Here is a 25,479-nt window from a genome sequence, read left to right as displayed (position 1 = left end):
GGAATGTTATGGAGTATAATATACCACCTGACACCAGTAGGAGGGGAATGTTATGGAGTATAATATACCACCTGACACCAGTAGGAGAGGAATGTTATGGAGTATAATATACCACCTGACACCAGTAGGAGAGGAATGTTATGGAGTATAATATACCACCTGACACCAGTAGGAGAGGAATGTTATGGAGTATAATATACCACCTGACACCAGTAGGAGAGGAATGTTATGGAGTATAATATACCACCTGACACCAGTAGGAGAGGAATGTTATGGAGTATAATATACCACCTGACACCAGTAGGAGAGGAATGTTATGGAGTATAATATACCACCTGACACCAGTAGGAGAGGAATGTTATGGAGTTTTGTTGTGTTGTGGTCCCTTACTTGCCGTGTGTGTGTGTGTGTGTGTGTGTGTGTGTGTGTGTGTGTGTGTGTGTGTGTCTGTGTGTGTGTGTGTGTGTGTGTGTTCAAACCCCTTTAGATGACCGTTGTGATCATTGTTTGTTTCCAGATCCCTTACCTAGCTGATGGAGTTCGTATCCATGGAGAGAAAGTGACTGAGGCTCTGAGGCCTTTCCATGACCGCCTGGAGGCCTGCTTCAAACAGCTCAGAGAGAAAGTGGAGAAACAGTACGGAGTCAAGACACTGGTAATATCTCTTTCCTCTTCTCTTTTCCTCCTCTCTTTTCCTCCTCTTCTCCACCTCTCTTTTCCTCCTCTCTCCACCTCTCTTTTCCTCCTCTCTCCACCTCTCTTTTCCTCCTCTCTCCACCTCTCTTTTCCTCCTCTCTCCACCTCTCTTTTCCTCCTCTCTCCACCTCTCTTCTACTCCTCTTCCTCTCTTCTCCTCCTCTCTCCTCCTCTCTTCTTCTCTCTTCTCCTCTCTTCTCCTCTCGTCTCCTCTTTCATATGCACTCTTCTCCATTCTCCTCTTCTCTTCTCCTCTCTATTCTCCTCCTCTTCCTCTCTTCTCCTCCTCTCTCCCACTCTCCTCTCTTCTCATCTCTCCTCTTTTCCTCTCTCTTCTCCTCTCTTCTCATCTCCACTCTCTTCTCATCTCTCCTCTTCTCCCTTCTCCTCCTCTCTTCTCCTCTCCTTTCTTCCTCTCTACTTCTCCTCTTTCTCTGTCCTAATTCCTCCTCTCATCTCATCCTACTCTCTCCTACTCATTTTAAATATACATGTTAGTAATTTAGCAGACACTCTTAGCCAGAGCCACTTACAGTTAGTGCATTCATCTCCAGATAGCTAGGTGGAACAACCACATATCACAGTTAGTGCATTCATCTCCAGATAGCTTGGTGAGACAACCACATATCACAGGCATAGAAAGTAGATTTTCCCTCAATAACGTAGCTGTCAGTAGAGTCCGAGCTGTCAGTAGAGTCCGAGCTGTCAGAAGAGTCCGAGCTGTCAGTAGAGTCCGAGCTGTCAGTAGAGTCCGAGCTGTCAGAGCTGTCAGAAGAGCTGTCAGAAGAGTCCGAGCTGTGAGTAGAGTCCGAGCTGTGAGTAGAGTCCGAGCTGTGAGTAGAGTCCGAGCTGTCAGTAGAGTCCGAGCTGTCAGAGCTGTCAGTAGAGTCCGAGCTGTCAGTAGAGTCCGAGCTGTCAGTAGAGTCCGGGCTGTCAGTAGAGTCCGGGCTGTCAGTAGAGTCCGAGCTGTGAGTAGAGTCCGGGCTGTGAGTAGAGTCCGAGCTGTGAGTAGAGTCCGAGCTGTGAGTAGAGTCCGAGCTGTGAGTAGAGTCCGAGCTGTGAGTAGAGTCCGAGCTGTCAGTAGAGTCCGAGCTCTCAGAGCTGTCAGTAGAGTTCGAGCTGTCAGTAGAGTCCGAGCTGTCAGTAGAGTCCGAGCTGTCAGTAGAGTCCGAGCTGTCAGTAGAGTCCGAGCTGTCAGTAGAGTCCGAGCTGTCAGTAGAGTCCGAGCTGTCAGTAGAGTCCGAGCTGTCAGTAGAGTCCGTGCTGTCAGTAGAGTCCGAGCTGTGAGTAGAGTCCGAGCTGTGAGTAGAGTCCGAGCTGTGAGTAGAGTCCGAGCTGTGAGTAGAGTCCGAGCTGTGAGTAGAGTCCGAGCTGTGAGTAGAGTCCGAGCTGTGAGTAGAGTCCGAGCTGTCAGTAGAGTCCGAGCTGTCAGAGCTGTCAGTAGAGTTCGAGCTGTCAGTAGAGTCCGAGCTGTCAGTAGAGTCCGAGCTGTCAGTAGAGTCCGGGCTGTCAGTAGAGTCCGGGCTGTCAGTAGAGTCCGGGCTGTCAGTAGAGTCCGGGCTGTCAGAAGAGTCCGAGCTGTCAGAAGAGTCCGAGCTGTCAGTAGAGTCCGAGCTGTCAGTAGAGTCCGAGCTGTCAGTAGAGTCCGAGCTGTCAAAGCTGTCAGAAGAGTCCGAGCTGTGAGTAGAGTCCGAGCTGTCAGTAGAGTCTGAGCTGTGAGTAGAGTCCGAGCTGTCAGTAGAGTCTGAGCTGTCAGAGCTGTCAGTAGAATCCGAGCTGTCAGTAGAGTCCGAGCTGTCAGTAGAGTCCGAGCTGTCAGAAGAGTCCGAGCTGTCAGTAGAGTCCGAGCTGTCAGAAGAGTCCGAGCTGTCAGAAGAGTCCGAGCTGTCAGAAGAGTCCGAGCTGTCAGTAGAGTCCGAGCTGTCAGAGCTGTCAGTAGAGTCCGAGCTGTCAGAGCTGTCATTAGACTCCGAACTGTGAGTAGAGTCCAAGCTGTGAGTAGAGTCCGAGCTGTGAGTAGAGTCCGAGCTGTCAGTAGAGTCCGAGCTGTCAGTAGAGTCCGAGCTGTCAGTAGAGTCCGAGCTGTGAGTAGAGTCCAAGCTGTGAGTAGAGTCCGAGCTGTGAGTAGAGTCCGAGCTGTCAGTAGAGTCCGAGCTGTCAGTAGAGTCCGAGCTGTCAGTAGAGTCCGAGCTGTGAGTAGAGTCCAAGCTGTGAGTAGAGTCCGAGCTGTGAGTAGAGTCCGAGCTGTGAGTAGAGTCCGAGCTGTCAGTAGAGTCCGAGCTGTCAGTAGAGTCCGAGCTGTCAGTAGAGTCCGAGCTGTCAGAGCCGTCAGTAGGGTCCGAGCTGTCAGTAGAGTCCGGGCTGTCAGTAGAGTCCGGGCTGTCAGTAGAGTCCGGGGCTGTCAGTAGAGTCCGGGCTGTCAGTAGAGTTCGAGCTGTGAGTAGAGTCCGAGCTGTGAGTAGAGTCCGAGCTGTGAGTAGAGTCCGAGCTGTGAGCAGAGTCCGAGCTGTCAGTAGAGCCCGAGCTGTCAGAGCTGTCACTAGAGTTCGAGCTGTCAGTTGAGTCCGAGCTGTCATTAGAGTCCGAGCTGTCAGTAGAGTCCGAGCTGTCAGTAGAGTCCGGGCTGTCAGTAGAGTCCGGGCTGTCAGTAGAGTCCGAGCTGTCAGTAGAGTCCGAGCTGTCAGTAGAGTCCGAGCTGTCAGTAGAGTCCGAGCTGTCAAAGCTGTCAGAAGAGTCCGAGCTGTCAGAAGAGTCCGAGCTGTCAGTAGAGTCCGAGCTGTGAGTAGAGTCCGAGCTGTGAGTAGAGTCCGAGCTGTGAGTAGAGTCCGAGCTGTGAGTAGAGTCCGAGCTGTCAGTAGAGTCCGAGCTGTCAGTAGAGTCCGAGCTGTCAGAGCCGTCAGTAGAGTCCGAGCTGTCAGTAGAGTCCGAGCTGTCAGTAGAGTCCGGGCTGTCAGTAGAGTCCGGGCTGTCAGTAGAGTCCGGGCTGTCAGTAGAGTCCGGGCTGTCAGTAGAGTCCGGGCTGTCAGTAGAGTTCGAGCTGTGAGTAGAGTCCGAGCTGTGAGTAGAGTCCGAGCTGTCAGTAGAGTCCGAGCTGTCAGAGCTGTCAGTAGAGTTTGAGCTGTCAGTAGAGTCCGAGCTGTCAGAAGAGTCCGAGCTGTCAGTAGAGTCCGAGCTGTCAGTAGAGTCCGAGCTGTCAGAAGAGTCCGAGCTGTCAGAAGAGTCCGAGTTGTCAGTAGAGTCCGAGCTGTCAGAGCTGTCAGTAGAGTCCGAGCTGTCAGTAGAGTCCGAGCTGTCATTAGACTCCGAACTGTCAGTAGAGTCCGAGCTGTGAGTAGAGTCCAAGCTGTGAGTAGAGTCCGAGCTGTGAGTAGAGTCCGAGCTGTCAGTAGAGTCCGAGCTGTCAGTAGAGTCCGAGCTGTCAGAGCTGTCAGTAGAGTCCGAGCTGTCAGTAGAGTCCGAGCTGTCAGTAGAGTCCGAGCTGTGAGTAGAGTCCGAGCTGTGAGTAGAGTCCGAGCTGTGAGTAGAGTCCGAGCTGTGAGTAGAGTCCGAGCTGTGAGTAGAGTCCGAGCTGTCAGTAGAGTCCAAGCTGTGAGTAGAGTCCGAGCTGTGAGTAGAGTCCGAGCTGTCAGTAGAGTCCGGGCTGTCAGTAGAGTCCGGGGCTGTCAGTAGAGTCCGGGCTGTCAGTAGAGTTCGAGCTGTGAGTAGAGTCCGAGCTGTGAGTAGAGTCCGAGCTGTGAGTAGAGTCCGAGCTGTGAGCAGAGTCCGAGCTGTCAGTAGAGCCCGAGCTGTCAGAGCTGTCACTAGAGTTCGAGCTGTCAGTTGAGTCCGAGCTGTCATTAGAGTCCGAGCTGTCAGTAGAGTTCGAGCTGTCAGTAGAGTCCGGGCTGTCAGTAGAGTCCGGGCTGTCAGTAGAGTCCGAGCTGTCAGTAGAGTCCGAGCTGTCAGTAGAGTCCGAGCTGTCAGTAGAGTCCGAGCTGTCAAAGCTGTCAGAAGAGTCCGAGCTGTCAGAAGAGTCCGAGCTGTCAGTAGAGTCCGAGCTGTGAGTAGAGTCCGAGCTGTGAGTAGAGTCCGAGCTGTGAGTAGAGTCCGAGCTGTGAGTAGAGTCCGAGCTGTCAGTAGAGTCCGAGCTGTCAGTAGAGTCCGAGCTGTCAGTAGAGTCCGAGCTGTCAGAGCCGTTAGTAGAGTCCGAGCTGTCAGTAGAGTCCGAGCTGTCAGTAGAGTCCGGGCTGTCAGTAGAGTCCGGGCTGTCAGTAGAGTCCGGGCTGTCAGTAGAGTCCGGGCTGTCAGTAGAGTCCGGGCTGTCAGTAGAGTTCGAGCTGTGAGTAGAGTCCGAGCTGTGAGTAGAGTCCGAGCTGTGAGTAGAGTCCGAGCTGTGAGTAGAGTCCGAGCTGTCAGTAGAGTCCGAGCTGTCAGAGCTGTCAGTAGAGTTTGAGCTGTCAGTAGAGTCCGAGCTGTCAGAAGAGTCCGAGCTGTCAGTAGAGTCCGAGCTGTCAGTAGAGTCCGAGCTGTCAGAAGAGTCCGAGCTGTCAGAAGAGTCCGAGCTGTCAGTAGAGTCCGAGCTGTCAGAGCTGTCAGTAGAGTCCGAGCTGTCAGTAGAGTCCGAGCTGTCATTAGACTCCGAACTGTCAGTAGAGTCCGAGCTGTGAGTAGAGTCCAAGCTGTGAGTAGAGTCCGAGCTGTGAGTAGAGTCCGAGCTGTGAGTAGAGTCCGAGCTGTCAGTAGAGTCCGAGCTGTCAGTAGAGTCCGAGCTGTCAGAGCTGTCAGTAGAGTCCGAGCTGTCAGTAGAGTCCGAGCTGTCATTAGACTCCGAACTGTCAGTAGAGTCCGAGCTGTGAGTAGAGTCCGAGCTGTGAGTAGAGTCCGAGCTGTCAGTAGAGTCCGAGCTGTGAGTAGAGTCCAAGCTGTGAGTAGAGTCCGAGCTGTGAGTAGAGTCCGAGCTGTCAGTAGAGTCCGGGCTGTCAGTAGAGTCCGGGGCTGTCAGTAGAGTCCGGGCTGTCAGTAGAGTTCGAGCTGTGAGTAGAGTCCGAGCTGTGAGTAGAGTCCGAGCTGTGAGCAGAGTCCGAGCTGTCAGTAGAGCCCGAGCTGTCAGAGCTGTCACTAGAGTTCGAGCTGTCAGTTGAGTCCGAGCTGTCATTAGAGTCCGAGCTGTCAGTAGAGTCCGAGCTGTCAGTAGAGTCCGGGCTGTCAGTAGAGTCCGGGCTGTCAGTAGAGTCCGAGCTGTCAGTAGAGTCCGAGCTGTCAGTAGAGTCCGAGCTGTCAGTAGAGTCCGAGCTGTCAAAGCTGTCAGAAGAGTCCGAGCTGTCAGAAGAGTCCGAGCTGTCAGTAGAGTCCGAGCTGTGAGTAGAGTCCGAGCTGTGAGTAGAGTCTGAGCTGTGAGTAGAGTCCGAGCTGTCAGTAGAGTCCGAGCTGTCAGTAGAGTCCGAGCTGTCAGTAGAGTCCGAGCTGTCAGTAGAGTCCGAGCTGTCAGAGCCGTCAGTAGAGTCCGAGCTGTCAGTAGAGTCCGAGCTGTCAGTAGAGTCCGGGCTGTCAGTAGAGTCCGGGCTGTCAGTAGAGTCCGGGCTGTCAGTAGAGTTCGAGCTGTGAGTAGAGTCCGAGCTGTGAGTAGAGTCCGAGCTGTGAGTAGAGTCCGAGCTGTGAGTAGAGTCCGAGCTGTCAGTAGAGTCCGAGCTGTCAGAGCTGTCAGTAGAGTTTGAGCTGTCAGTAGAGTCCGAGCTGTGAGAAGAGTCCGAGCTGTCAGTAGAGTCCGAGCTGTCAGTAGAGTCCGAGCTGTCAGTAGAGTCCAAGCTGTGAGTAGAGTCCGAGCTGTCAGTAGAGTCCGGGCTGTCAGTAGAGTCCGGGCTGTCAGTAGAGTCCGGGCTGTCAGTAGAGTCCGAGCTGTGAGTAGAGTCCGAGCTGTGAGTAGAGTCCGAGCTGTGAGTAGAGTCCGAGCTGTCAGTAGAGTCCGAGCTGTCAGAGCTGTCAGTAGAGTTTGAGCTGTCAGTAGAGTCCGAGCTGTCAGAAGAGTCCGAGCTGTCAGTAGAGTCCGAGCTGTCAGTAGAGTCCGAGCTGTCAGAAGAGTCCGAGCTGTCAGAAGAGTCCGAGCTGTCAGTAGAGTCCGAGCTGTCAGAGCTGTCAGTAGAGTCCGAGCTGTCAGTAGAGTCCGAGCTGTCATTAGACTCCGAACTGTCAGTAGAGTCCGAGCTGTGAGTAGAGTCCAAGCTGTGAGTAGAGTCCGAGCTGTGAGTAGAGTCCGAGCTGTCAGTAGAGTCCGAGCTGTCAGTAGAGTCCGAGCTGTCAGTAGAGTCCGAGCTGTCAGAGCCGTCAGTAGGGTCCGAGCTGTCAGTAGAGTCCGGGCTGTCAGTAGAGTCCGGGCTGTCAGTAGAGTCCGGGCTGTCAGTAGAGTCCGGGCTGTCAGTAGAGTTCGAGCTGTGAGTAGAGTCCGAGCTGTGAGTAGAGTCCGAGCTGTGAGTAGAGTCCGAGCTGTGAGTAGAGTCCGAGCTGTCAGTAGAGTCCGAGCTGTCAGAGCTGTCAGTAGAGTTCGAGCTGTCAGTTGAGTCCGAGCTGTCATTAGAGTCCGAGCTGTCAGTAGAGTCCGAGCTGTCAGTAGAGTCCGGGCTGTCAGTAGAGTTCGAGCTGTGAGTAGAGTCCGAGCTGTGAGTAGAGTCCGAGCTGTCAGTAGAGTCCGAGCTGTCAGTAGAGTCCGGGCTGTCAGTAGAGTTCGAGCTGTGAGTAGAGTCCGAGCTGTGAGTAGAGTCCGAGCTGTGAGTAGAGTCCGAGCTGTGAGTAGAGTCCGAGCTGTCAGTAGAGTCCGAGCTGTCAGAGCTGTCAGTAGAGTTTGAGCTGTCAGTAGAGTCTGAGCTGTCAGTAGAGTCCGAGCTGTCAGTAGAGTCCGGGCTGTCAGTAGAGTCCGGGCTGTCAGTAGAGTCCGAGCTGTCAGAAGAGTCCGAGCTGTCAGTAGAGTCCGAGCTGTCAGTAGAGTCCGAGCTGTCAGTAGAGTCCGAGCTGTCAAAGCTGTCAGAAGAGTCCGAGCTGTCAGTAGAGTCCGAGCTGTCAGTAGAGTCCGAGCTGTCAGAGCCGTCAGTAGAGTCCGAGCTGTCAGTAGAGTCCGGGCTGTCAGTAGAGTCCGGGCTGTCAGTAGAGTCCGGGCTGTCAGTAGACTCCGAACTGTCAGTAGAGTCCGAGCTGTGAGTAGAGTCCGAGCTGTGAGTAGAGTCCGAGCTGTCAGTAGAGTCCGAGCTGTCAGTAGAGTCCGAGCTGTCAGTAGAGTCCGAGCTGTCAGAGCCGTCAGTAGGGTCCGAGCTGTCAGTAGAGTCCGGGCTGTCAGTAGAGTCCGGGCTGTCAGTAGAGTCCGGGCTGTCAGTAGAGTCCGGGCTGTCAGTAGAGTTCGAGCTGTGAGTAGAGTCCGAGCTGTGAGTAGAGTCCGAGCTGTGAGTAGAGTCCGACCTGTGAGTAGAGTCCGAGCTGTCAGTAGAGTCCGAGCTGTCAGAGCTGTCAGTAAAGTTCGAGCTGTCAGTTGAGTCCGAGCTGTCATTAGAGTCCGAGCTGTCAGTAGAGTCCGAGCTGTCAGTAGAGTCCGGGCTGTCAGTAGAGTCCGGGCTGTCAGTAGAGTCCGGGCTGTCAGTAGAGTCCGAGCTGTCAGTAGAGTCCGAGCTGTCAGTAGAGTCCGAGCTGTCAAAGCTGTCAGAAGAGTCCGAGCTGTCAGAAGAGTCCGAGCTGTCAGTAGAGTCCGAGCTGTCAGTAGAGTCCGAGCTGTGAGTAGAGTCCGAGCTGTCAGTAGAGTCTGAGCTGTCAGAGCTGTCAGTAGAATCCGAGCTGTCAGTAGAGTCCGAGCTGTCAGTAGAGTCCGAGCTGTCAGTAGAGTCCGAGCTGTCAGTAGAGTCCGAGCTGTCAGTAGAGTCCGAGCTGTCAGAAGAGTCCGAGCTGTCAGAAGAGTCCGAGCTGTCAGAAGAGTCTGAGCTGTCAGTAGAGTCCGAGCTGTCAGAGCTGTCAGTAGAGTCCGAGCTGTCAGTAGAGTCCGAGCTGTCAGTAGACTCCGAGCTGTCAGTAGAGTCCGAGCTGTGAGTAGAGTCCGAGCTGTGAGTAGAGTCCGAGCTGTGAGTAGAGTCCGAGCTGTGAGTAGAGTCCGAGCTGTCAGTAGAGTCCGAGCTGTCAGTAGAGTCCGAGCTGTCAGTAGAGTCCGAGCTGTCAGAGCCGTCAGTAGAGTCCGAGCTGTCAGTAGAGTCCGAGCTGTCAGTAGAGTCCGAGCTGTCAGTAGAGTCCGGGCTGTCAGTAGAGTCCGGGCTGTCAGTAGAGTCCGGGCTGTCAGTAGAGTCCGGGCTGTCAGTAGAGTCCGGGCTGTCAGTAGAGTTCGAGCTGTGAGTCGAGTCCGAGCTGTGAGTAGAGTCCGAGCTGTGAGTAGAGTCCGAGCTGTGAGTAGAGTCCGAGCTGTCAGTAGAGTCCGAGCTGTCAGAGCTGTCAGTAGAGTTTGAGCTTTCAGTAGAGTCCGAGCTGTCAGTAGAGTCCGAGCTGTCAGTAGAGTCCGGGCTGTCAGTAGAGTCCGGGCTGTCAGTAGAGTCCGAGCTGTCAGAAGAGTCCGAGCTGTAAGTAGAGTCCGAGCTGTCAGTAGAGTCCGAGCTGTCAAAGCTGTCAGAAGAGTCCGAGCTGTCAGTAGAGTCCGAGCTGTCAGTAGAGTCCGAGCTGTCAGTAGAGTCCGGGCTGTCAGTAGAGTCCGAGCTGTCAGAAGAGTCCGAGCTGTCAGTAGAGTCCGAGCTGTCAGTAGAGTCCGGGCTGTCAGTAGAGTCCGGGCTGTCAGTATAGTTCGAGCTGTGAGTAGAGTCCGAGCTGTGAGTAGAGTCCGAGCTGTGAGTAGAGTCCGAGCTGTCAGAGCTGTCAGTAGAGTCCGAGCTGTCAGTAGAGTCCGAGCTGTCAGTAGAGTCCGGGCTGTCAGTAGAGTCCGGGCTGTCAGTAGAGTCCGGGCTGTCAGTAGAGTCCGAGCTGTCAGTAGAGTCCGAGCTGTCAGTAGAGTCCGAGCTGTCAAAGCTGTCAGAAGAGTCCGAGCTGTCAGAAGAGTCCGAGCTGTCAGTAGAGTCCGAGCTGTCAGTAGAGTCCGAGCTGTGAGTAGAGTCCGAGCTGTCAGTAGAGTCTGAGCTGTCAGAGCTGTCAGTAGAATCCGAGCTGTCAGTAGAGTCCGAGCTGTCAGTAGAGTCCGAGCTGTCAGTAGAGTCCGAGCTGTCAGTAGAGTCCGAGCTGTCAGTAGAGTCCGAGCTGTCAGAAGAGTCCGAGCTGTCAGAAGAGTCCGAGCTGTCAGAAGAGTCTGAGCTGTCAGTAGAGTCCGAGCTGTCAGTAGAGTCCGAGCTGTCAGTAGAGTCCGAGCTGTCAAAGCTGTCAGAAGAGTCCGAGCTGTCAGAAGAGTCCGAGCTGTCAGTAGAGTCCGAGCTGTCAGTAGAGTCCGAGCTGTGAGTAGAGTCCGAGCTGTCAGTAGAGTCTGAGCTGTCAGAGCTGTCAGTAGAATCCGAGCTGTCAGTAGAGTCCGAGCTGTCAGTAGAGTCCGAGCTGTCAGTAGAGTCCGAGCTGTCAGTAGAGTCCGAGCTGTCAGTAGAGTCCGAGCTGTCAGAAGAGTCCGAGCTGTCAGAAGAGTCCGAGCTGTCAGAAGAGTCTGAGCTGTCAGTAGAGTCCGAGCTGTCAGAGCTGTCAGTAGAGTCCGAGCTGTCAGTAGAGTCCGAGCTGTCAGTAGACTCCGAGCTGTCAGTAGAGTCCGAGCTGTGAGTAGAGTCCGAGCTGTGAGTAGAGTCCGAGCTGTGAGTAGAGTCCGAGCTGTGAGTAGAGTCCGAGCTGTGAGTAGAGTCCGAGCTGTCAGTAGAGTCCGAGCTGTCAGTAGAGTCCGAGCTGTCAGTAGAGTCCGAGCTGTCAGAGCCGTCAGTAGAGTCCGAGCTGTCAGTAGAGTCCTAGCTGTCAGTAGAGTCCGAGCTGTCAGTAGAGTCCGGGCTGTCAGTAGAGTCCGGGCTGTCAGTAGAGTCCGGGCTGTCAGTAGAGTCCGGGCTGTCAGTAGAGTCCGGGCTGTCAGTAGAGTTCGAGCTGTGAGTCGAGTCCGAGCTGTGAGTAGAGTCCGAGCTGTGAGTAGAGTCCGAGCTGTGAGTAGAGTCCGAGCTGTCAGTAGAGTCCGAGCTGTCAGAGCTGTCAGTAGAGTTTGAGCTTTCAGTAGAGTCCGAGCTGTCAGTAGAGTCCGAGCTGTCAGTAGAGTCCGGGCTGTCAGTAGAGTCCGGGCTGTCAGTAGAGTCCGAGCTGTCAGAAGAGTCCGAGCTGTAAGTAGAGTCCGAGCTGTCAGTAGAGTCCGAGCTGTCAAAGCTGTCAGAAGAGTCCGAGCTGTCAGTAGAGTCCGAGCTGTCAGTAGAGTCCGAGCTGTCAGTAGAGTCCGGGCTGTCAGTAGAGTCCGAGCTGTCAGAAGAGTCCGAGCTGTCAGTAGAGTCCGAGCTGTCAGTAGAGTCCGGGCTGTCAGTAGAGTCCGGGCTGTCAGTATAGTTCGAGCTGTGAGTAGAGTCCGAGCTGTGAGTAGAGTCCGAGCTGTGAGTAGAGTCCGAGCTGTCAGAGCTGTCAGTAGAGTCCGAGCTGTCAGTAGAGTCCGAGCTGTCAGTAGAGTCCGGGCTGTCAGTAGAGTCCGGGCTGTCAGTAGAGTCCGGGCTGTCAGTAGAGTCCGAGCTGTCAGTAGAGTCCGAGCTGTCAGTAGAGTCCGAGCTGTCAAAGCTGTCAGAAGAGTCCGAGCTGTCAGAAGAGTCCGAGCTGTCAGTAGAGTCCGAGCTGTCAGTAGAGTCCGAGCTGTGAGTAGAGTCCGAGCTGTCAGTAGAGTCTGAGCTGTCAGAGCTGTCAGTAGAATCCGAGCTGTCAGTAGAGTCCGAGCTGTCAGTAGAGTCCGAGCTGTCAGTAGAGTCCGAGCTGTCAGTAGAGTCCGAGCTGTCAGTAGAGTCCGAGCTGTCAGAAGAGTCCGAGCTGTCAGAAGAGTCCGAGCTGTCAGAAGAGTCTGAGCTGTCAGTAGAGTCCGAGCTGTCAGAGCTGTCAGTAGAGTCCGAGCTGTCAGTAGAGTCCGAGCTGTCATTAGACTCCGAACTGTCAGTAGAGTCCGAGCTGTGAGTAGAGTCCGAGCTGTGAGTAGAGTCCGAGCTGTGAGTAGAGTCCGAGCTGTGAGTAGAGTCCGAGCTGTCAGTAGAGTCCGAGCTGTCAGTAGAGTCCGAGCTGTCAGTAGAGTCCGAGCTGTCAGAGCCGTCAGTAGAGTCCGAGCTGTCAGTAGAGTCCGAGCTGTCAGTAGAGTCCGAGCTGTCAGTAGAGTCCGGGCTGTCTGTAGAGTCCGGGCTGTCAGTAGAGTCCGGGCTGTCAGTAGAGTCCGGGCTGTCAGTAGAGTTCGAGCTGTGAGTCGAGTCCGAGCTGTGAGTAGAGTCCGAGCTGTGAGTAGAGTCCGAGCTGTGAGTAGAGTCCGAGCTGTCAGTAGAGTCCGAGCTGTCAGAGCTGTCAGTAGAGTTTGAGCTTTCAGTAGAGTCCGAGCTGTCAGTAGAGTCCGAGCTGTCAGTAGAGTCCGGGCTGTCAGTAGAGTCCGGGCTGTCAGTAGAGTCCGAGCTGTCAGAAGAGTCCGAGCTGTCAGTAGAGTCCGAGCTGTCAGTAGAGTCCGAGCTGTCAAAGCTGTCAGAAGAGTCCGAGCTGTCAGTAGAGTCCGAGCTGTCAGTAGAGTCCGAGCTGTCAGTAGAGTCCGGGCTGTCAGTAGAGTCCGAGCTGTCAGAAGAGTCCGAGCTGTCAGTAGAGTCCGAGCTGTCAGTAGAGTCCGGGCTGTCAGTAGAGTCCGGGCTGTCAGTATAGTTCGAGCTGTGAGTAGAGTCCGAGCTGTGAGTAGAGTCCGAGCTGTGAGTAGAGTCCGAGCTGTCAGAGCTGTCAGTAGAGTCCGAGCTGTCAGTAGAGTCCGAGCTGTCAGTAGAGTCCGAGCTGTCAGTAGAGTCCGGGCTGTCAGTAGAGTCCGGGCTGTCAGTAGAGTCCGAGCTGTCAGAAGAGTCCGAGCTGTCAGTAGAGTCCGAGCTGTCAGTAGAGTCCGAGCTGTCAGTAGAGTCCGAGCTGTCAAAGCTGTCAGAAGAGTCCGAGCTGTCAGAAGAGTCCGAGCTGTCAGTAGAGTCCGAGCTGTCAGTAGAGTCCGAGCTGTGAGTAGAGTCCGAGCTGTGAGTAGAGTCCGAGCTGTGAGTAGAGTCCGAGCTGTCAGTAGAGTCCGAGCTGTCAGTAGAGTCCGAGCTGTCAGAAGAGTCCGAGCTGTCAGAAGAGTCCGAGCTGTCAGAAGAGTCCGAGCTGTCAGTAGAGTCCGAGCTGTCCGAGCTGTCAGTAGAGTCCGAGCTGTCAGTAGAGTCCGAGCTGTCAGTAGAGTCCGAGCTGTGAGTAGAGTCCGAGCTGTGAGTAGAGTCCGAGCTGTGAGTAGAGTCCGAGCTGTCAGTAGAGTCCGAGCTGTCAGTAGAGTCCGAGCTGTCAGTAGAGTCCGAGCTGTCAGTAGAGTCCGAGCTGTCAGTAGAGTCCGAGCTGTCAGTAGAGTCCGGGCTGTCAGTAGAGTCCGGGCTGTCAGTAGAGTCCGGGCTGTCAGTAGAGTTCGAGCTGTGAGTAGAGTCCGAGCTGTGAGTAGAGTCCGAGCTGTGAGTAGAGTCCGAGCTGTCAGTAGAGTCCGAGCTTTCAGAGCTGTCAGTAGAGTTCGAGCTGTCAGTAGAGTCCGAGCTGTCAGTAGAGTCCGAGCTGTCAGTAGAGTCCGAGCTGTCAGTAGAGTCCGGGCTGTCAGTAGAGTCCGGGCTGTCAGTAGAGTCCGAGCTGTCAGAAGAGTCCGAGCTGTCAGTAGAGTCCGAGCTGTCAGTAGAGTCCGAGCTGTCAGTAGAGTCCGAGCTGTCAGTAGAGTCCGAGCTGTCAAAGCTGTCAGAAGAGTCCGAGCTGTCAGAAGAGTCCGAGCTGTCAGTAGAGTCCGAGCTGTCAGTAGAGTCCGAGCTGTCAGTAGAGTCCGAGCTGTGAGTAGAGTCCGAGCTGTCAGTAGAGTCCGAGCTGTCAGAAGAGTCCGAGCTGTCAGTAGAGTCCGAGCTGTCAGAGCTGTCAGTAGAATCCGAGCTGTGAGTAGAGTCCGAGCTGTCAGTAGAGTCCGAGCTGTCAGAAGAGTCCGAGCTGTCAGAAGAGTCCGAGCTGTCAGAAGAGTCCGAGCTGTCAGAAGAGTCCGAGCTGTCAGTAGAGTCCGAGCTGTCAGACCTGTCAGTAGAGTCCGAGCTGTCAGTAGAGTCCGAGCTGTCATTAGACTCCGAACTGTCAGTAGAGTCCGAGCTGTCAGTAGAGTCCGAGCTGTCAGTAGAGTCCGAGCTGTCAGTAGAGTCCGAGCTGTCAGTAGAGTCCGAGCTGTCAGAGCCGTCAGTAGAGTCTGAGCTGTCAGTAGAGTCCGAGCTGTCAGTAGAGTCCGAGCTGTCAGTAGAGTCCGAGCTGTCAGAAGAGTCCGAGCTGTCAGAAGAGTCCGAGCTGTCAGAAGAGTCCGAGCTGTCAGTAGAGTCCGAGCTGTCCGAGCTGTCAGTAGAGTCCGAGCTGTCAGTAGAGTCCGAGCTGTCAGTAGAGTCCGAGCTGTGAGTAGAGTCCGAGCTGTGAGTAGAGTCCGAGCTGTGAGTAGAGTCCGAGCTGTCAGTAGAGTCCGAGCTGTCAGTAGAGTCCGAGCTGTCAGTAGAGTCCGAGCTGTCAAAGCTGTCAGAAGAGTCCGAGCTGTCAGAAGAGTCCGAGCTGTCAGTAGAGTCCGAGCTGTGAGTAGAGTCCGAGCTGTGAGTAGAGTCTGAGCTGTGAGTAGAGTCCGAGCTGTCAGTAGAGTCCGAGCTGTCAGTAGAGTCCGAGCTGTCAGTAGAGTCCGAGCTGTCAGTAGAGTCCGAGCTGTCAGAGCCGTCAGTAGAGTCCGAGCTGTCAGTAGAGTCCGAGCTGTCAGTAGAGTCCGGGCTGTCAGTAGAGTCCGGGCTGTCAGTAGAGTCCGGGCTGTCAGTAGAGTTCGAGCTGTGAGTAGAGTCCGAGCTGTGAGTAGAGTCCGAGCTGTGAGTAGAGTCCGAGCTGTGAGTAGAGTCCGAGCTGTCAGTAGAGTCCGAGCTGTCAGAGCTGTCAGTAGAGTTTGAGCTGTCAGTAGAGTCCGAGCTGTGAGAAGAGTCCGAGCTGTCAGTAGAGTCCGAGCTGTCAGTAGAGTCCGAGCTGTCAGTAGAGTCCAAGCTGTGAGTAGAGTCCGAGCTGTGAGTAGAGTCCGAGCTGTCAGTAGAGTCCGGGGCTGTCAGTAGAGTCCGGGCTGTCAGTAGAGTTCGAGCTGTGAGTAGAGTCCGAGCTGTGAGTAGAGTCCGAGCTGTGAGCAGAGTCCGAGCTGTCAGTAGAGCCCGAGCTGTCAGAGCTGTCACTAGAGTTCGAGCTGTCAGTTGAGTCCGAGCTGTCATTAGAGTCCGAGCTGTCAGTAGAGTCCGAGCTGTCAGTAGAGTCCGGGCTGTCAGTAGAGTCCGGGCTGTCAGTAGAGTCCGAGCTGTCAGTAGAGTCCGAGCTGTCAGTAGAGTCCGAGCTGTCAGTAGAGTCCGAGCTGTCAAAGCTGTCAGAAGAGTCCGAGCTGTCAGAAGAGTCCGAGCTGTCAGTAGAGTCCGAGCTGTGAGTAGAGTCCGAGCTGTGAGTAGAGTCCGAGCTGTGAGTAGAGTCCGAGCTGTCAGTAGAGTCCGAGCTGTCAGTAGAGTCCGAGCTGTCAGTAGAGTCCGAGCTGTCAGTAGAGTCCGAGCTGTCAGAGCCGTCAGTAGAGTCCGAGCTGTCAGTAGAGTCCGAGCTGTCAGTAGAGTCCGGGCTGTCAGTAGAGTCCGGGCTGTCAGTAGAGTCCGGGCTGTCAGTAGAGTCCGGGCTGTCAGTAGAGTCCGGGCTGTCAGTAGAGTCCGAGCTGTGAGTAGAGTCCGAGCTGTGAGTAGAGTCCGAGCTGTGAGTAGAGTCCGAGCTGTCAGTAGAGTCCGAGCTGTCAGAGCTGTCAGTAGAGTTTGAGCTGTCAGTAGAGTCCGAGCTGTCAGAAGAGTCCGAGCTGTCAGTAGAGTCCGAGCTGTCAGTAGAGTCCGAGCTGTCAGAAGAGTCCGAGCTGTCAGAAGAGTCCGAGCTGTCAGTAGAGTCCGAGCTGTCAGAGCTGTCAGTAGAGTCCGAGCTGTCAGTAGAGTCCGAGCTGTCATTAGACTCCGAACTGTCAGTAGAGTCCGAGCTGTGAGTAGAGTCCAAGCTGTGAGTAGAGTCCGAGCTGTGAGTAGAGTCCGAGCTGTCAGTAGAGTCCAAGCTGTCAGTAGAGTCCGAGCTGTCAGTAGAGTCCGAGCTGTCAGAGCCGTCAGTAGGGTCCGAGCTGTCAGTAGAGTCCGGGCTGTCAGTAGAGTCCGGGCTGTCAGTAGAGTCCGGGCTGTCAGTAGAGTCCGGGCTGTCAGTAGAGTTCGAGCTGTGAGTAGAGTCCGAGCTGTGAGTAGAGTCCGAGCTGTGAGTAGAGTCCGAGCTGTGAGTAGAGTCCGAGCTGTCAGTAGAGTCCGAGCTGTCAGAGCTGTCAGTAGAGTTCGAGCTGTCAGTTGAGTCCGAGCTGTCATTAGAGTCCGAGCTGTCAGTAGAGTCCGAGCTGTCAGTAGAGTCCGGGCTGTCAGTAGAGTTCGAGCTGTGAGTAGAGTCCGAGCTGTGAGTAGAGTCCGAGCTGTCAGTAGAGTCCGAGCTGTCAGTAGAGTCCGGGCTGTCAGTAGAGTTCGAGCTGTGAGTAGAGTCCGAGCTGTGAGTAGAGTCCGAGCTGTGAGTAGAGTCCGAGCTGTGAGTAGAGTCCGAGCTGTCAGTAGAGTCCGAGCTGTCAGAGCTGTCAGTAGAGTTTGAGCTGTCAGTAGAGTCTGAGCTGTCAGTAGAGTCCGAGCTGTCAGTAGAGTCCGGGCTGTCAGTAGAGTCCGGGCTGTCAGTAGAGTCCGAGCTGTCAGAAGAGTCCGAGCTGTCAGTAGAGTCCGAGCTGTCAGTAGAGTCCGAGCTGTCAGTAGAGTCCGAGCTGTCAAAGCTGTCAGAAGAGTCCGAGCTGTCAGTAGAGTCCGAGCTGTCAGTAGAGTCCGAGCTGTCAGAGCCGTCAGTAGAGTCCGAGCTGTCAGTAGAGTCCGGGCTGTCAGTAGAGTCCGGGCTGTCAGTAGAGTCCGGGCTGTCAGTAGACTCCGAACTGTCAGTAGAGTCCGAGCTGTGAGTAGAGTCCGAGCTGTGAGTAGAGTCCGAGCTGTCAGTAGAGTCCGAGCTGTCAGTAGAGTCCGAGCTGTCAGTAGAGTCCGAGCTGTCAGAGCCGTCAGTAGGGTCCGAGCTGTCAGTAGAGTCCGGGCTGTCAGTAGAGTCCGGGCTGTCAGTAGAGTCCGGGCTGTCAGTAGAGTCCGGGCTGTCAGTAGAGTTCGAGCTGTGAGTAGAGTCCGAGCTGTGAGTAGAGTCCGAGCTGTGAGTAGAGTCCGACCTGTGAGTAGAGTCCGAGCTGTCAGTAGAGTCCGAGCTGTCAGAGCTGTCAGTAAAGTTCGAGCTGTCAGTTGAGTCCGAGCTGTCATTAGAGTCCGAGCTGTCAGTAGAGTCCGAGCTGTCAGTAGAGTCCGGGCTGTCAGTAGAGTCCGGGCTGTCAGTAGAGTCCGGGCTGTCAGTAGAGTCCGAGCTGTCAGTAGAGTCCGAGCTGTCAGTAGAGTCCGAGCTGTCAAAGCTGTCAGAAGAGTCCGAGCTGTCAGAAGAGTCCGAGCTGTCAGTAGAGTCCGAGCTGTCAGTAGAGTCCGAGCTGTGAGTAGAGTCCGAGCTGTCAGTAGAGTCTGAGCTGTCAGAGCTGTCAGTAGAATCCGAGCTGTCAGTAGAGTCCGAGCTGTCAGTAGAGTCCGAGCTGTCAGTAGAGTCCGAGCTGTCAGTAGAGTCCGAGCTGTCAGTAGAGTCCGAGCTGTCAGAAGAGTCCGAGCTGTCAGAAGAGTCCGAGCTGTCAGAAGAGTCTGAGCTGTCAGTAGAGTCCGAGCTGTCAGAGCTGTCAGTAGAGTCCGAGCTGTCAGTAGAGTCCGAGCTGTCAGTAGACTCCGAGCTGTCAGTAGAGTCCGAGCTGTGAGTAGAGTCCGAGCTGTGAGTAGAGTCCGAGCTGTGAGTAGAGTCCGAGCTGTGAGTAGAGTCCGAGCTGTGAGTAGAGTCCGAGCTGTGAGTAGAGTCCGAGCTGTCAGTAGAGTCCGAGCTGTCAGTAGAGTCCGAGCTGTCAGAGCCGTCAGTAGAGTCCGAGCTGTCAGTAGAGTCCGAGCTGTCAGTAGAGTCCGAGCTGTCAGTAGAGTCCGGGCTGTCAGTAGAGTCCGGGCTGTCAGTAGAGTCCGGGCTGTCAGTAGAGTCCGGGCTGTCAGTAGAGTCCGGGCTGTCAGTAGAGTCCGAGCTGTGAGTCGAGTCCGAGCTGTGAGTAGAGTCCGAGCTGTGAGTAGAGTCCGAGCTGTGAGTAGAGTCCGAGCTGTCAGTAGAGTCCGAGCTGTCAGAGCTGTCAGTAGAGTTTGAGCTTTCAGTAGAGTCCGAGCTGTCAGTAGAGTCCGAGCTGTCAGTAGAGTCCGGGCTGTCAGTAGAGTCCGGGCTGTCAGTAGAGTCCGAGCTGTCAGAAGAGTCCGAGCTGTAAGTAGAGTCCGAGCTGTCAGTAGAGTCCGAGCTGTCAAAGCTGTCAGAAGAGTCCGAGCTGTCAGTAGAGTCCGAGCTGTCAGTAGAGTCCGAGCTGTCAGTAGAGTCCGGGCTGTCAGTAGAGTCCGAGCTGTCAGAAGAGTCCGAGCTGTCAGTAGAGTCCGAGCTGTCAGTAGAGTCCGGGCTGTCAGTAGAGTCCGGGCTGTCAGTATAGTTCGAGCTGTGAGTAGAGTCCGAGCTGTGAGTAGAGTCCGAGCTGTGAGTAGAGTCCGAGCTGTCAGAGCTGTCAGTAGAGTCCGAGCTGTCAGTAGAGTCCGAGCTGTCAGTAGAGTCCGAGCTGTCAGTAGAGTCCGAGCTGTCAGTAGAGTCCGAGCTGTCAGAGCCGTCAGTAGGGTCCGAGCTGTCAGTAGAGTCCGGGCTGTCAGTAGAGTCCGGGCTGTCAGTAGAGTCCGGGCTGTCAGTAGAGTCCGGGCTGTCAGTAGAGTTCGAGCTGTGAGTAGAGTCCGAGCTGTGAGTAGAGTCCGAGCTGTGAGTAGAGTCCGACCTGTGAGTAGAGTCCGAGCTGTCAGAGCTGTCAGTAAAGTTCGAGCTGTCAGTTGAGTCCGAGCTGTCATTAGAGTCCGAGCTGTCAGTAGAGTCCGGGCTGTCAGTAGAGTCCGGGCTGTCAGTAGAGTCCGAGCTGTCAGTAGAGTCCGAGCTGTCAGTAGAGTCCGAGCTGTCAAAGCTGTCAGAAGAGTCCGAGCTGTCAGAAGAGTCCGAGCTGTCAGTAGAGTCCGAGCTGTCAGTAGAGTCCGAGCTGTGAGTAGAGTCCGAGCTGTCAGTAGAGTCTGAGCTGTCAGAGCTGTCAGTAGAATCCGAGCTGTCAGTAGAGTCCGAGCTGTCAGTAGAGTCCGAGCTGTCAGTAGAGTCCGAGCTGTCAGTAGAGTCCGAGCTGTCAGTAGAGTCCGAGCTGTCAGTAGAGTCCGAGCTGTCAGAAGAGTCCGAGCTGTCAGAAGAGTCCGAGCTGTCAGAAGAGTCTGAGCTGTCAGTAGAGTCCGAGCTGTCAGAGCTGTCAGTAGAGTCCGAGCTGTCAGTAGAGTCCGAGCTGTCATTAGACTCCGAACTGTCAGTAGAGTCCGAGCTGTGAGTAGAGTCCGAGCTGTGAGTAGAGTCCGAGCTGTGAGTAGAGTCCGAGCTGTCAGTAGAGTCCGAGCTGTCAGTAGAGTCCGAGCTGTCAGTAGAGTCCGAGCTGTCAGAGCCGTCAGTAGAGTCCGAGCTGTCAGTAGAGTCCGAGCTGTCAGTAGAGTCCGAGCTGTCAGTAGAGTCCGGGCTGTCTGTAGAGTCCGGGCTGTCAGTAGAGTCCGGGCTGTCAGTAGAGTCCGGGCTGTCAGTAGAGTTCGAGCTGTGAGTCGAGTCCGAGCTGTGAGTAGAGTCCGAGCTGTGAGTAGAGTCCGAGCTGTGAGTAGAGTCCGAGCTGTCAGTAGAGTCCGAGCTGTCAGAGCTGTCAGTAGAGTTTGAGCTTTCAGTAGAGTCCGAGCTGTCAGTAGAGTCCGAGCTGTCAGTAGAGTCCGGGCTGTCAGTAGAGTCCGGGCTGTCAGTAGAGTCCGAGCTGTCAGAAGAGTCCGAGCTGTCAGTAGAGTCCGAGCTGTCAGTAGAGTCCGAGCTGTCAAAGCTGTCAGAAGAGTCCGAGCTGTCAGTAGAGTCCGAGCTGTCAAAGCTGTCAGAAGAGTCCGAGCTGTCAGAAGAGTCCGAGCTGTCAGTAGAGTCCGAGCTGTCAGTAGAGTCCGAGCTGTGAGTAGAGTCCGAGCTGTCAGTAGAGTCTGAGCTGTCAGAGCTGTCAGTAGAATCCGAGCTGTCAGTAGAGTCCGAGCTGTCAGAAGAGTCCGAGCTGTCAGTAGAGTCCGAGCTGTCAGTAGAGTCCGGGCTGTCAGTAGAGTCCGGGCTGTCAGTATAGTTCGAGCTGTGAGTAGAGTCCGAGCTGTGAGTAGAGTCCGAGCTGTGAGTAGAGTCCGAGCTGTCAGAGCTGTCAGTAGAGTCCGAGCTGTCAGTAGAGTCCGAGCTGTCAGTAGAGTCCGAGCTGTCAGTAGAGTCCGGGCTGTCAGTAGAGTCCGGGCTGTCAGTAGAGTCCGAGCTGTCAGAAGAGTCCGAGCTGTCAGTAGAGTCCGAGCTGTCAGTAGAGTCCGAGCTGTCAGTAGAGTCCGAGCTGTCAAAGCTGTCAGAAGAGTCCGAGCTGTCAGAAGAGTCCGAGCTGTCAGTAGAGTCCGAGCTGTCAGTAGAGTCCGAGCTGTGAGTAGAGTCCGAGCTGTGAGTAGAGTCCGAGCTGTGAGTAGAGTCCGAGCTGTCAGTAGAGTCCGAGCTGTCAGTAGAGTCCGAGCTGTCAGAAGAGTCCGAGCTGTCAGAAGAGTCCGAGCTGTCAGAAGAGTCCGAGCTGTCAGTAGAGTCCGAGCTGTCCGAGCTGTCAGTAGAGTCCGAGCTGTCAGTAGAGTCCGAGCTGTCAGTAGAGTCCGAGCTGTGAGTAGAGTCCGAGCTGTGAGTAGAGTCCGAGCTGTGAGTAGAGTCCGAGCTGTCAGTAGAGTCCGAGCTGTCAGTAGAGTCCGAGCTGTCAGTAGAGTCCGAGCTGTCAGTAGAGTCCGAGCTGTCAGTAGAGTCCGGGCTGTCAGTAGAGTCCGGGCTGTCAGTAGAGTCCGGGCTGTCAGTAGAGTTCGAGCTGTGAGTAGAGTCCGAGCTGTGAGTAGAGTCCGAGCTGTGAGTAGAGTCCGAGCTGTCAGTAGAGTCCGAGCTTTCAGAGCTGTCAGTAGAGTTCGAGCTGTCAGTAGAGTCCGAGCTGTCAGTAGAGTCCGAGCTGTCAGTAGAGTCCGAGCTGTCAGTAGAGTCCGGGCTGTCAGTAGAGTCCGGGCTGTCAGTAGAGTCCGAGCTGTCAGAAGAGTCCGAGCTGTCAGTAGAGTCCGAGCTGTCAGTAGAGTCCGAGCTGTCAGTAGAGTCCGAGCTGTCAGTAGAGTCCGAGCTGTCAAAGCTGTCAGAAGAGTCCGAGCTGTCAGAAGAGTCCGAGCTGTCAGTAGAGTCCGAGCTGTCAGTAGAGTCCGAGCTGTCAGTAGAGTCCGAGCTGTGAGTAGAGTCCGAGCTGTCAGTAGAGTCCGAGCTGTCAGAAGAGTCCGAGCTGTCAGTAGAGTCCGAGCTGTCAGAGCTGTCAGTAGAATCCGAGCTGTGAGTAGAGTCCGAGCTGTCAGTAGAGTCCGAGCTGTCAGAAGAGTCCGAGCTGTCAGAAGAGTCCGAGCTGTCAGAAGAGTCCGAGCTGTCAGAAGAGTCCGAGCTGTCAGTAGAGTCCGAGCTGTCAGACCTGTCAGTAGAGTCCGAGCTGTCAGTAGAGTCCGAGCTGTCATTAGACTCCGAACTGTCAGTAGAGTCCGAGCTGTCAGTAGAGTCCGAGCTGTCAGTAGAGTCCGAGCTGTCAGTAGAGTCCGAGCTGTCAGTAGAGTCCGAGCTGTCAGAGCCGTCAGTAGAGTCTGAGCTGTCAGTAGAGTCCGAGCTGTCAGTAGAGTCCGAGCTGTCAGTAGAGTCCGAGCTGTCAGAAGAGTCCGAGCTGTCAGAAGAGTCCGAGCTGTCAGAAGAGTCCGAGCTGTCAGTAGAGTCCGAGCTGTCCGAGCTGTCAGTAGAGTCCGAGCTGTCAGTAGAGTCCGAGCTGTCAGTAGAGTCCGAGCTGTGAGTAGAGTCCGAGCTGTGAGTAGAGTCCGAGCTGTGAGTAGAGTCCGAGCTGTCAGTAGAGTCCGAGCTGTCAGTAGAGTCCGAGCTGTCAGTAGAGTCCGAGCTGTCTTAGCCGTCAGTAGAGTCCGAGCTGTCAGTAGAGTCCGAGCTGTCAGTAGAGTCCGAGCTGTCAGTAGAGTCCGGGCTGTCAGTAGAGTCCGGGCTGTCAGTAGAGTCCGGGCTGTCAGTAGAGTTCGAGCTGTGAGTAGAGTCCGAGCTGTGAGTAGAGTCCGAGCTGTGAGTAGAGTCCGAGCTTTCAGAGCTGTCAGTAGAGTTCGAGCTGTCAGTAGAGTCCGAGCTGTCAGTAGAGTCCGAGCTGTCAGTAGAGTCCGAGCTGTCAGTAGAGTCCGGGCTGTCAGTAGAGTCCGGGCTGTCAGTAGAGTCCGAGCTGTCAGAAGAGTCCGAGCTGTCAGTAGAGTCCGAGCTGTCAGTAGAGTCCGAGCTGTCAGTAGAGTCCGGGCTGTCAGTAGAGTCCGAGCTGTCAAAGCTGTCAGAAGAGTCCGAGCTGTCAGTAGAGTCCGAGCTGTCAGTAGAGTCCGAGCTGTCAGTAGAGTCCGAGCTGTCAGTAGAGTCCGAGCTGTGAGTAGAGTCCGAGCTGTCAGTAGAGTCTGAGCTGTGAGTAGAGTCCGAGCTGTCAGTAGAGTCCGAGCTGTCAGAAGAGTCCGAGCTGTCAGTAGAGTCCGAGCTGTTAGAGCTGTCAGTAGAATCCGAGCTGTCAGTAGAGTCCGAGCTGTCAGTAGAGTCCGAGCTGTCAGAAGAGTCCGAGCTGTCAGAAGAGTCCGAGCTGTCAGAAGAGTCCGAGCTGTCAGTAGAGTCCGAGCTGTCAGAGCTGTCAGTAGAGTCCGAGCTGTCAGTAGAGTCCGAGCTGTCATTAGACTCCGAACTGTCAGTAGAGTCCGAGCTGTCAGTAGAGTCCGAGCTGTCAGTAGAGTCCGAGCTGTCAGTAGAGTCCGAGCTGTCAGTAGAGTCCGAGCTGTCAGTAGAGTCCGAGCTGTCAGAGCCGTCAGTAGAGTCTGAGCTGTCAGTAGAGTCCGAGCTGTCAGTAGAGTCCGAGCTGTCAGTAGAGTCCGGGCTGTCAGTAGAGTCCGGGCTGTCAGTAGAGTCCGGGCTGTCAGTAGAGTTCGAGCTGTCAGTAGAGTCCGAGCTGTCAGTAGAGTCCGAGCTGTCAGTAGAGTCCGAGCCGTCAGTAGAGTCCGAGCTGTCAGTAGAGTCTGAGCTGTCAGTAGAGTCCGAGCTGTCAGTAGAGTCTGAGCTGTCAGTAGAGTCCGAGCTGTCAGTAGAGTCCGAGCTGTCAGTAGAGTCTGAGCTGTCAGAAGAGTCCGAGCTGTCAGAAGAGTCCGAGCTGTCAGTAGAGTCCGAGCTGTCAGAAGAGTCTGAGCTGTCAGTAGAGTCCGAGCTGTCAGTAGAGTCCGAGCTGTCAGTAGAGTCTGAGCTGTCAGTAGAGTCCGAGCTGTCAGTAGAGTCCGAGCTGTCAGTAGAGTCTGAGCTGTCAGAAGAGTCCGAGCTGTCAGTAGAGTCCGAGCTGTCAGTAGAGTCCGAGCTGTCAGAAGAGTCTGAGCTGTCAGTAGAGTCCGAGCTGTCAGTAGAGTCCGAGCTGTCAGTAGAGTCTGAGCTGTCAGAAGAGTCCGAGCTGTCAGAAGAGTCCGAGCTGTCAGAAGAGTCCGAGCTGTCAGTAGAGTCCGAGCTGTCAGTAGAGTCCGAGCTGTCAGTAGAGTCCGAGCTGTCAGTAGAGTCCGAGCTGTCAGTAGAGTCCGAGCTGTCAGTAGAGTCCGAGCTGTCAGTAGAGTCCGAGCTGTCAGTAGAGTCCGAGCTGTCAGTAGAGTCCGAGCTGTCAGTAGAGTCCGAGCTGTCAGTAGAGTCCGAGCTGTCAGTAGAGTCCGAGCTGTGAGTAGAGTCCGGGCTGTCAGTAGAGTCCGGGCTGTCAGTAGAGTCCGGGCTGTCAGTAGAGTCCGAGCTGTCAGTAGAGTCCGAGCTGTCAGTAGAGTCCGAGCTAGAAGGGGTGGGGAGGCTTAAGTGAAAGGAGGATTATGTAAGATACTCTTTGAAGAGGTCGGGTTTCAGATGTTTTCAGAAGATGGGCAGGGACTCTGCTGTCCGAGCTTCAGGGGGAAGCTGGTTCCACCATTGGGGTGCCTGGACAGAGAAGAGCTTGGACTGGGCTGAGTGGGAGCAGCCCTCCCGTAGGGGTGGGAGGGCCTAGAGACCAGAGGTGGCAGATAGAGTGTTCGGGTGTTGAGTTTGAGCAGAGCCTGATGGTAGGGAGGGGGAGCTGCCCTCCCGTAGGGGTGGGAGGGCCTAGAGACCAGAGGTGGCAGATAGAATGTTCGGGTGTTGAATTTGAGCAGAGCCTGAAGGTAGGGAGGGGGAGCTGCCCTCCCGTAGGGGTGGGAGGGCCTAGAGACCAGAGGTGGCAGATAGAGTGTTGAGTTTGAGCAGAGCCTGAAGGTAGGGAGGAGCAGTTCCTCTTGAGCTACTTCTTCTCTCTCCTCTCCTGTTGTTGGCCCATTAAAAAGTGTCCCTGGATTTATTTCCTCGAACAAACTTTTATTCCATCACCTGCAGTTTGGTCAAAATGATGGGCACAATGAGGATTATTTTACACGTTTTATGTGATACCATGGTGTTGTTGTTGACGCATGGAGAGAACAGAACAGACAGACCGTGGCTCAGTATTTCAGGTCCTTAACTCTCCATCTCCCCAAGTACAGACATGATATTTGTGGTCTTCATGAACAACACTCTATTGTGTCCTGTTCTCTCAGAGTCATTCCTACTGTAGCTGGGACACAATGCTGCTGACAGTGTTACCTGCCAGACCCTGGGTCAGTTCAGTATGGAAGAGCACACACCCCATTCATAGTCATTCCTACTGTAGCTGGGACACAATGCTGCTGACAGTGTTACCTGCCAGACCCTGGGTCAGTTCAGTATGGAAGAGCACACACCCCATTCATAGTCATTCCTACTGTAGCTGGGACACAATGCTGCTGACAGTGTTACCTGCCAGACCCTGGGTCAGTTCAGTATGGAGGAGCACACACCCCATTCAGAGTCATTCCTACTGTAGCTGGGACACAATGCTGCTGACAGTGTTACCTGCCAGACCCTGGGTCAGTTCAGTATGGAGGAGCACACACCCCATTCAGAGTCATTCCTACTGTAGCTGGGACACAATGCTGCTGACAGTGTTACCTGCCAGACCCTGGGTCAGTTCAGTATGGAAGAGCACACACACTGAATCACCCCTAGACATGGATCTATAGATGCTATTAACTAACACTGATGGGAGGAGGAGGGTATTGATCACTCAAAGATAGGAGGAGGAGGAGGGTATTGATCACTCAAAGATAGGAGGAGGAGGAGGGTATTGATCACACAAAGATAGGAGGAGGAGGAGGAGGAGGGTATTGATCACTCAAAGATAGGAGGAGGAGGGTATTGATCACTCAAAGATAGGAGGAGGAGGATGGTATTGATCACTCA

The 25,479-nt window shown here is 54.8% G+C and overlaps 3 protein-coding genes across 6 annotated transcripts in view; 1 reads left to right on the top strand and 2 right to left on the bottom strand.

The window, feature by feature from the left end:
• Positions 1-25,479, top strand: part of LOC110513667 (dedicator of cytokinesis protein 1) — a 636,864-nt gene that overhangs the window by 584,717 nt on the left and 26,668 nt on the right. For all 4 annotated transcript variants that reach the window (XM_090228873.1, XM_090228870.1, XM_090228871.1 and 1 more), the window contains exon 47: positions 518-655. In XM_090228873.1, coding sequence (XP_090084999.1) covers positions 518-655 — 138 coding nt within the window. The remainder of the gene's footprint in view (positions 1-517; positions 656-25,479) is intronic.
• LOC149970055 (uncharacterized) lies at positions 1,210-2,672 on the bottom strand (the record flags this gene model as incomplete). The annotated part of the gene is made up of 1 exon (XM_090228848.1): positions 1,210-2,672. A coding segment is annotated over one exon (1,383 nt), but the record flags the coding sequence as incomplete, so codon positions are not given.
• On the bottom strand, positions 3,079-24,850 carry LOC149970054 (uncharacterized). Its single transcript, XM_090228868.1, has 17 exons — positions 24,771-24,850; positions 23,401-23,518; positions 22,349-23,202; positions 21,163-21,922; positions 18,821-19,371; positions 17,304-17,749; positions 15,608-15,881; positions 15,062-15,469; positions 13,840-14,427; positions 11,341-11,466; positions 9,642-10,416; positions 8,156-8,705; positions 7,444-7,879; positions 5,751-6,993; positions 5,083-5,500; positions 4,471-4,920; positions 3,079-4,196 (listed from the first exon to the last, which is right to left on the bottom strand). Exons 1-17 carry the CDS (start codon positions 24,848-24,850, stop codon positions 3,079-3,081), a joined length of 9,195 nt encoding a protein of 3,064 aa, XP_090084994.1.

The sequence above is a fragment of the Oncorhynchus mykiss genome, unplaced genomic scaffold (assembly GCF_057628025.1).
Source record: "Oncorhynchus mykiss isolate SJ-2025 unplaced genomic scaffold, ASM5762802v1 scaffold103, whole genome shotgun sequence".
Taxonomy (NCBI): Eukaryota; Metazoa; Chordata; class Actinopteri; order Salmoniformes; family Salmonidae; genus Oncorhynchus; species Oncorhynchus mykiss.
The sequence above is the reverse complement of the archived record's forward strand: the minus strand, read 5'-3'. Positions and strand labels throughout refer to the sequence as shown.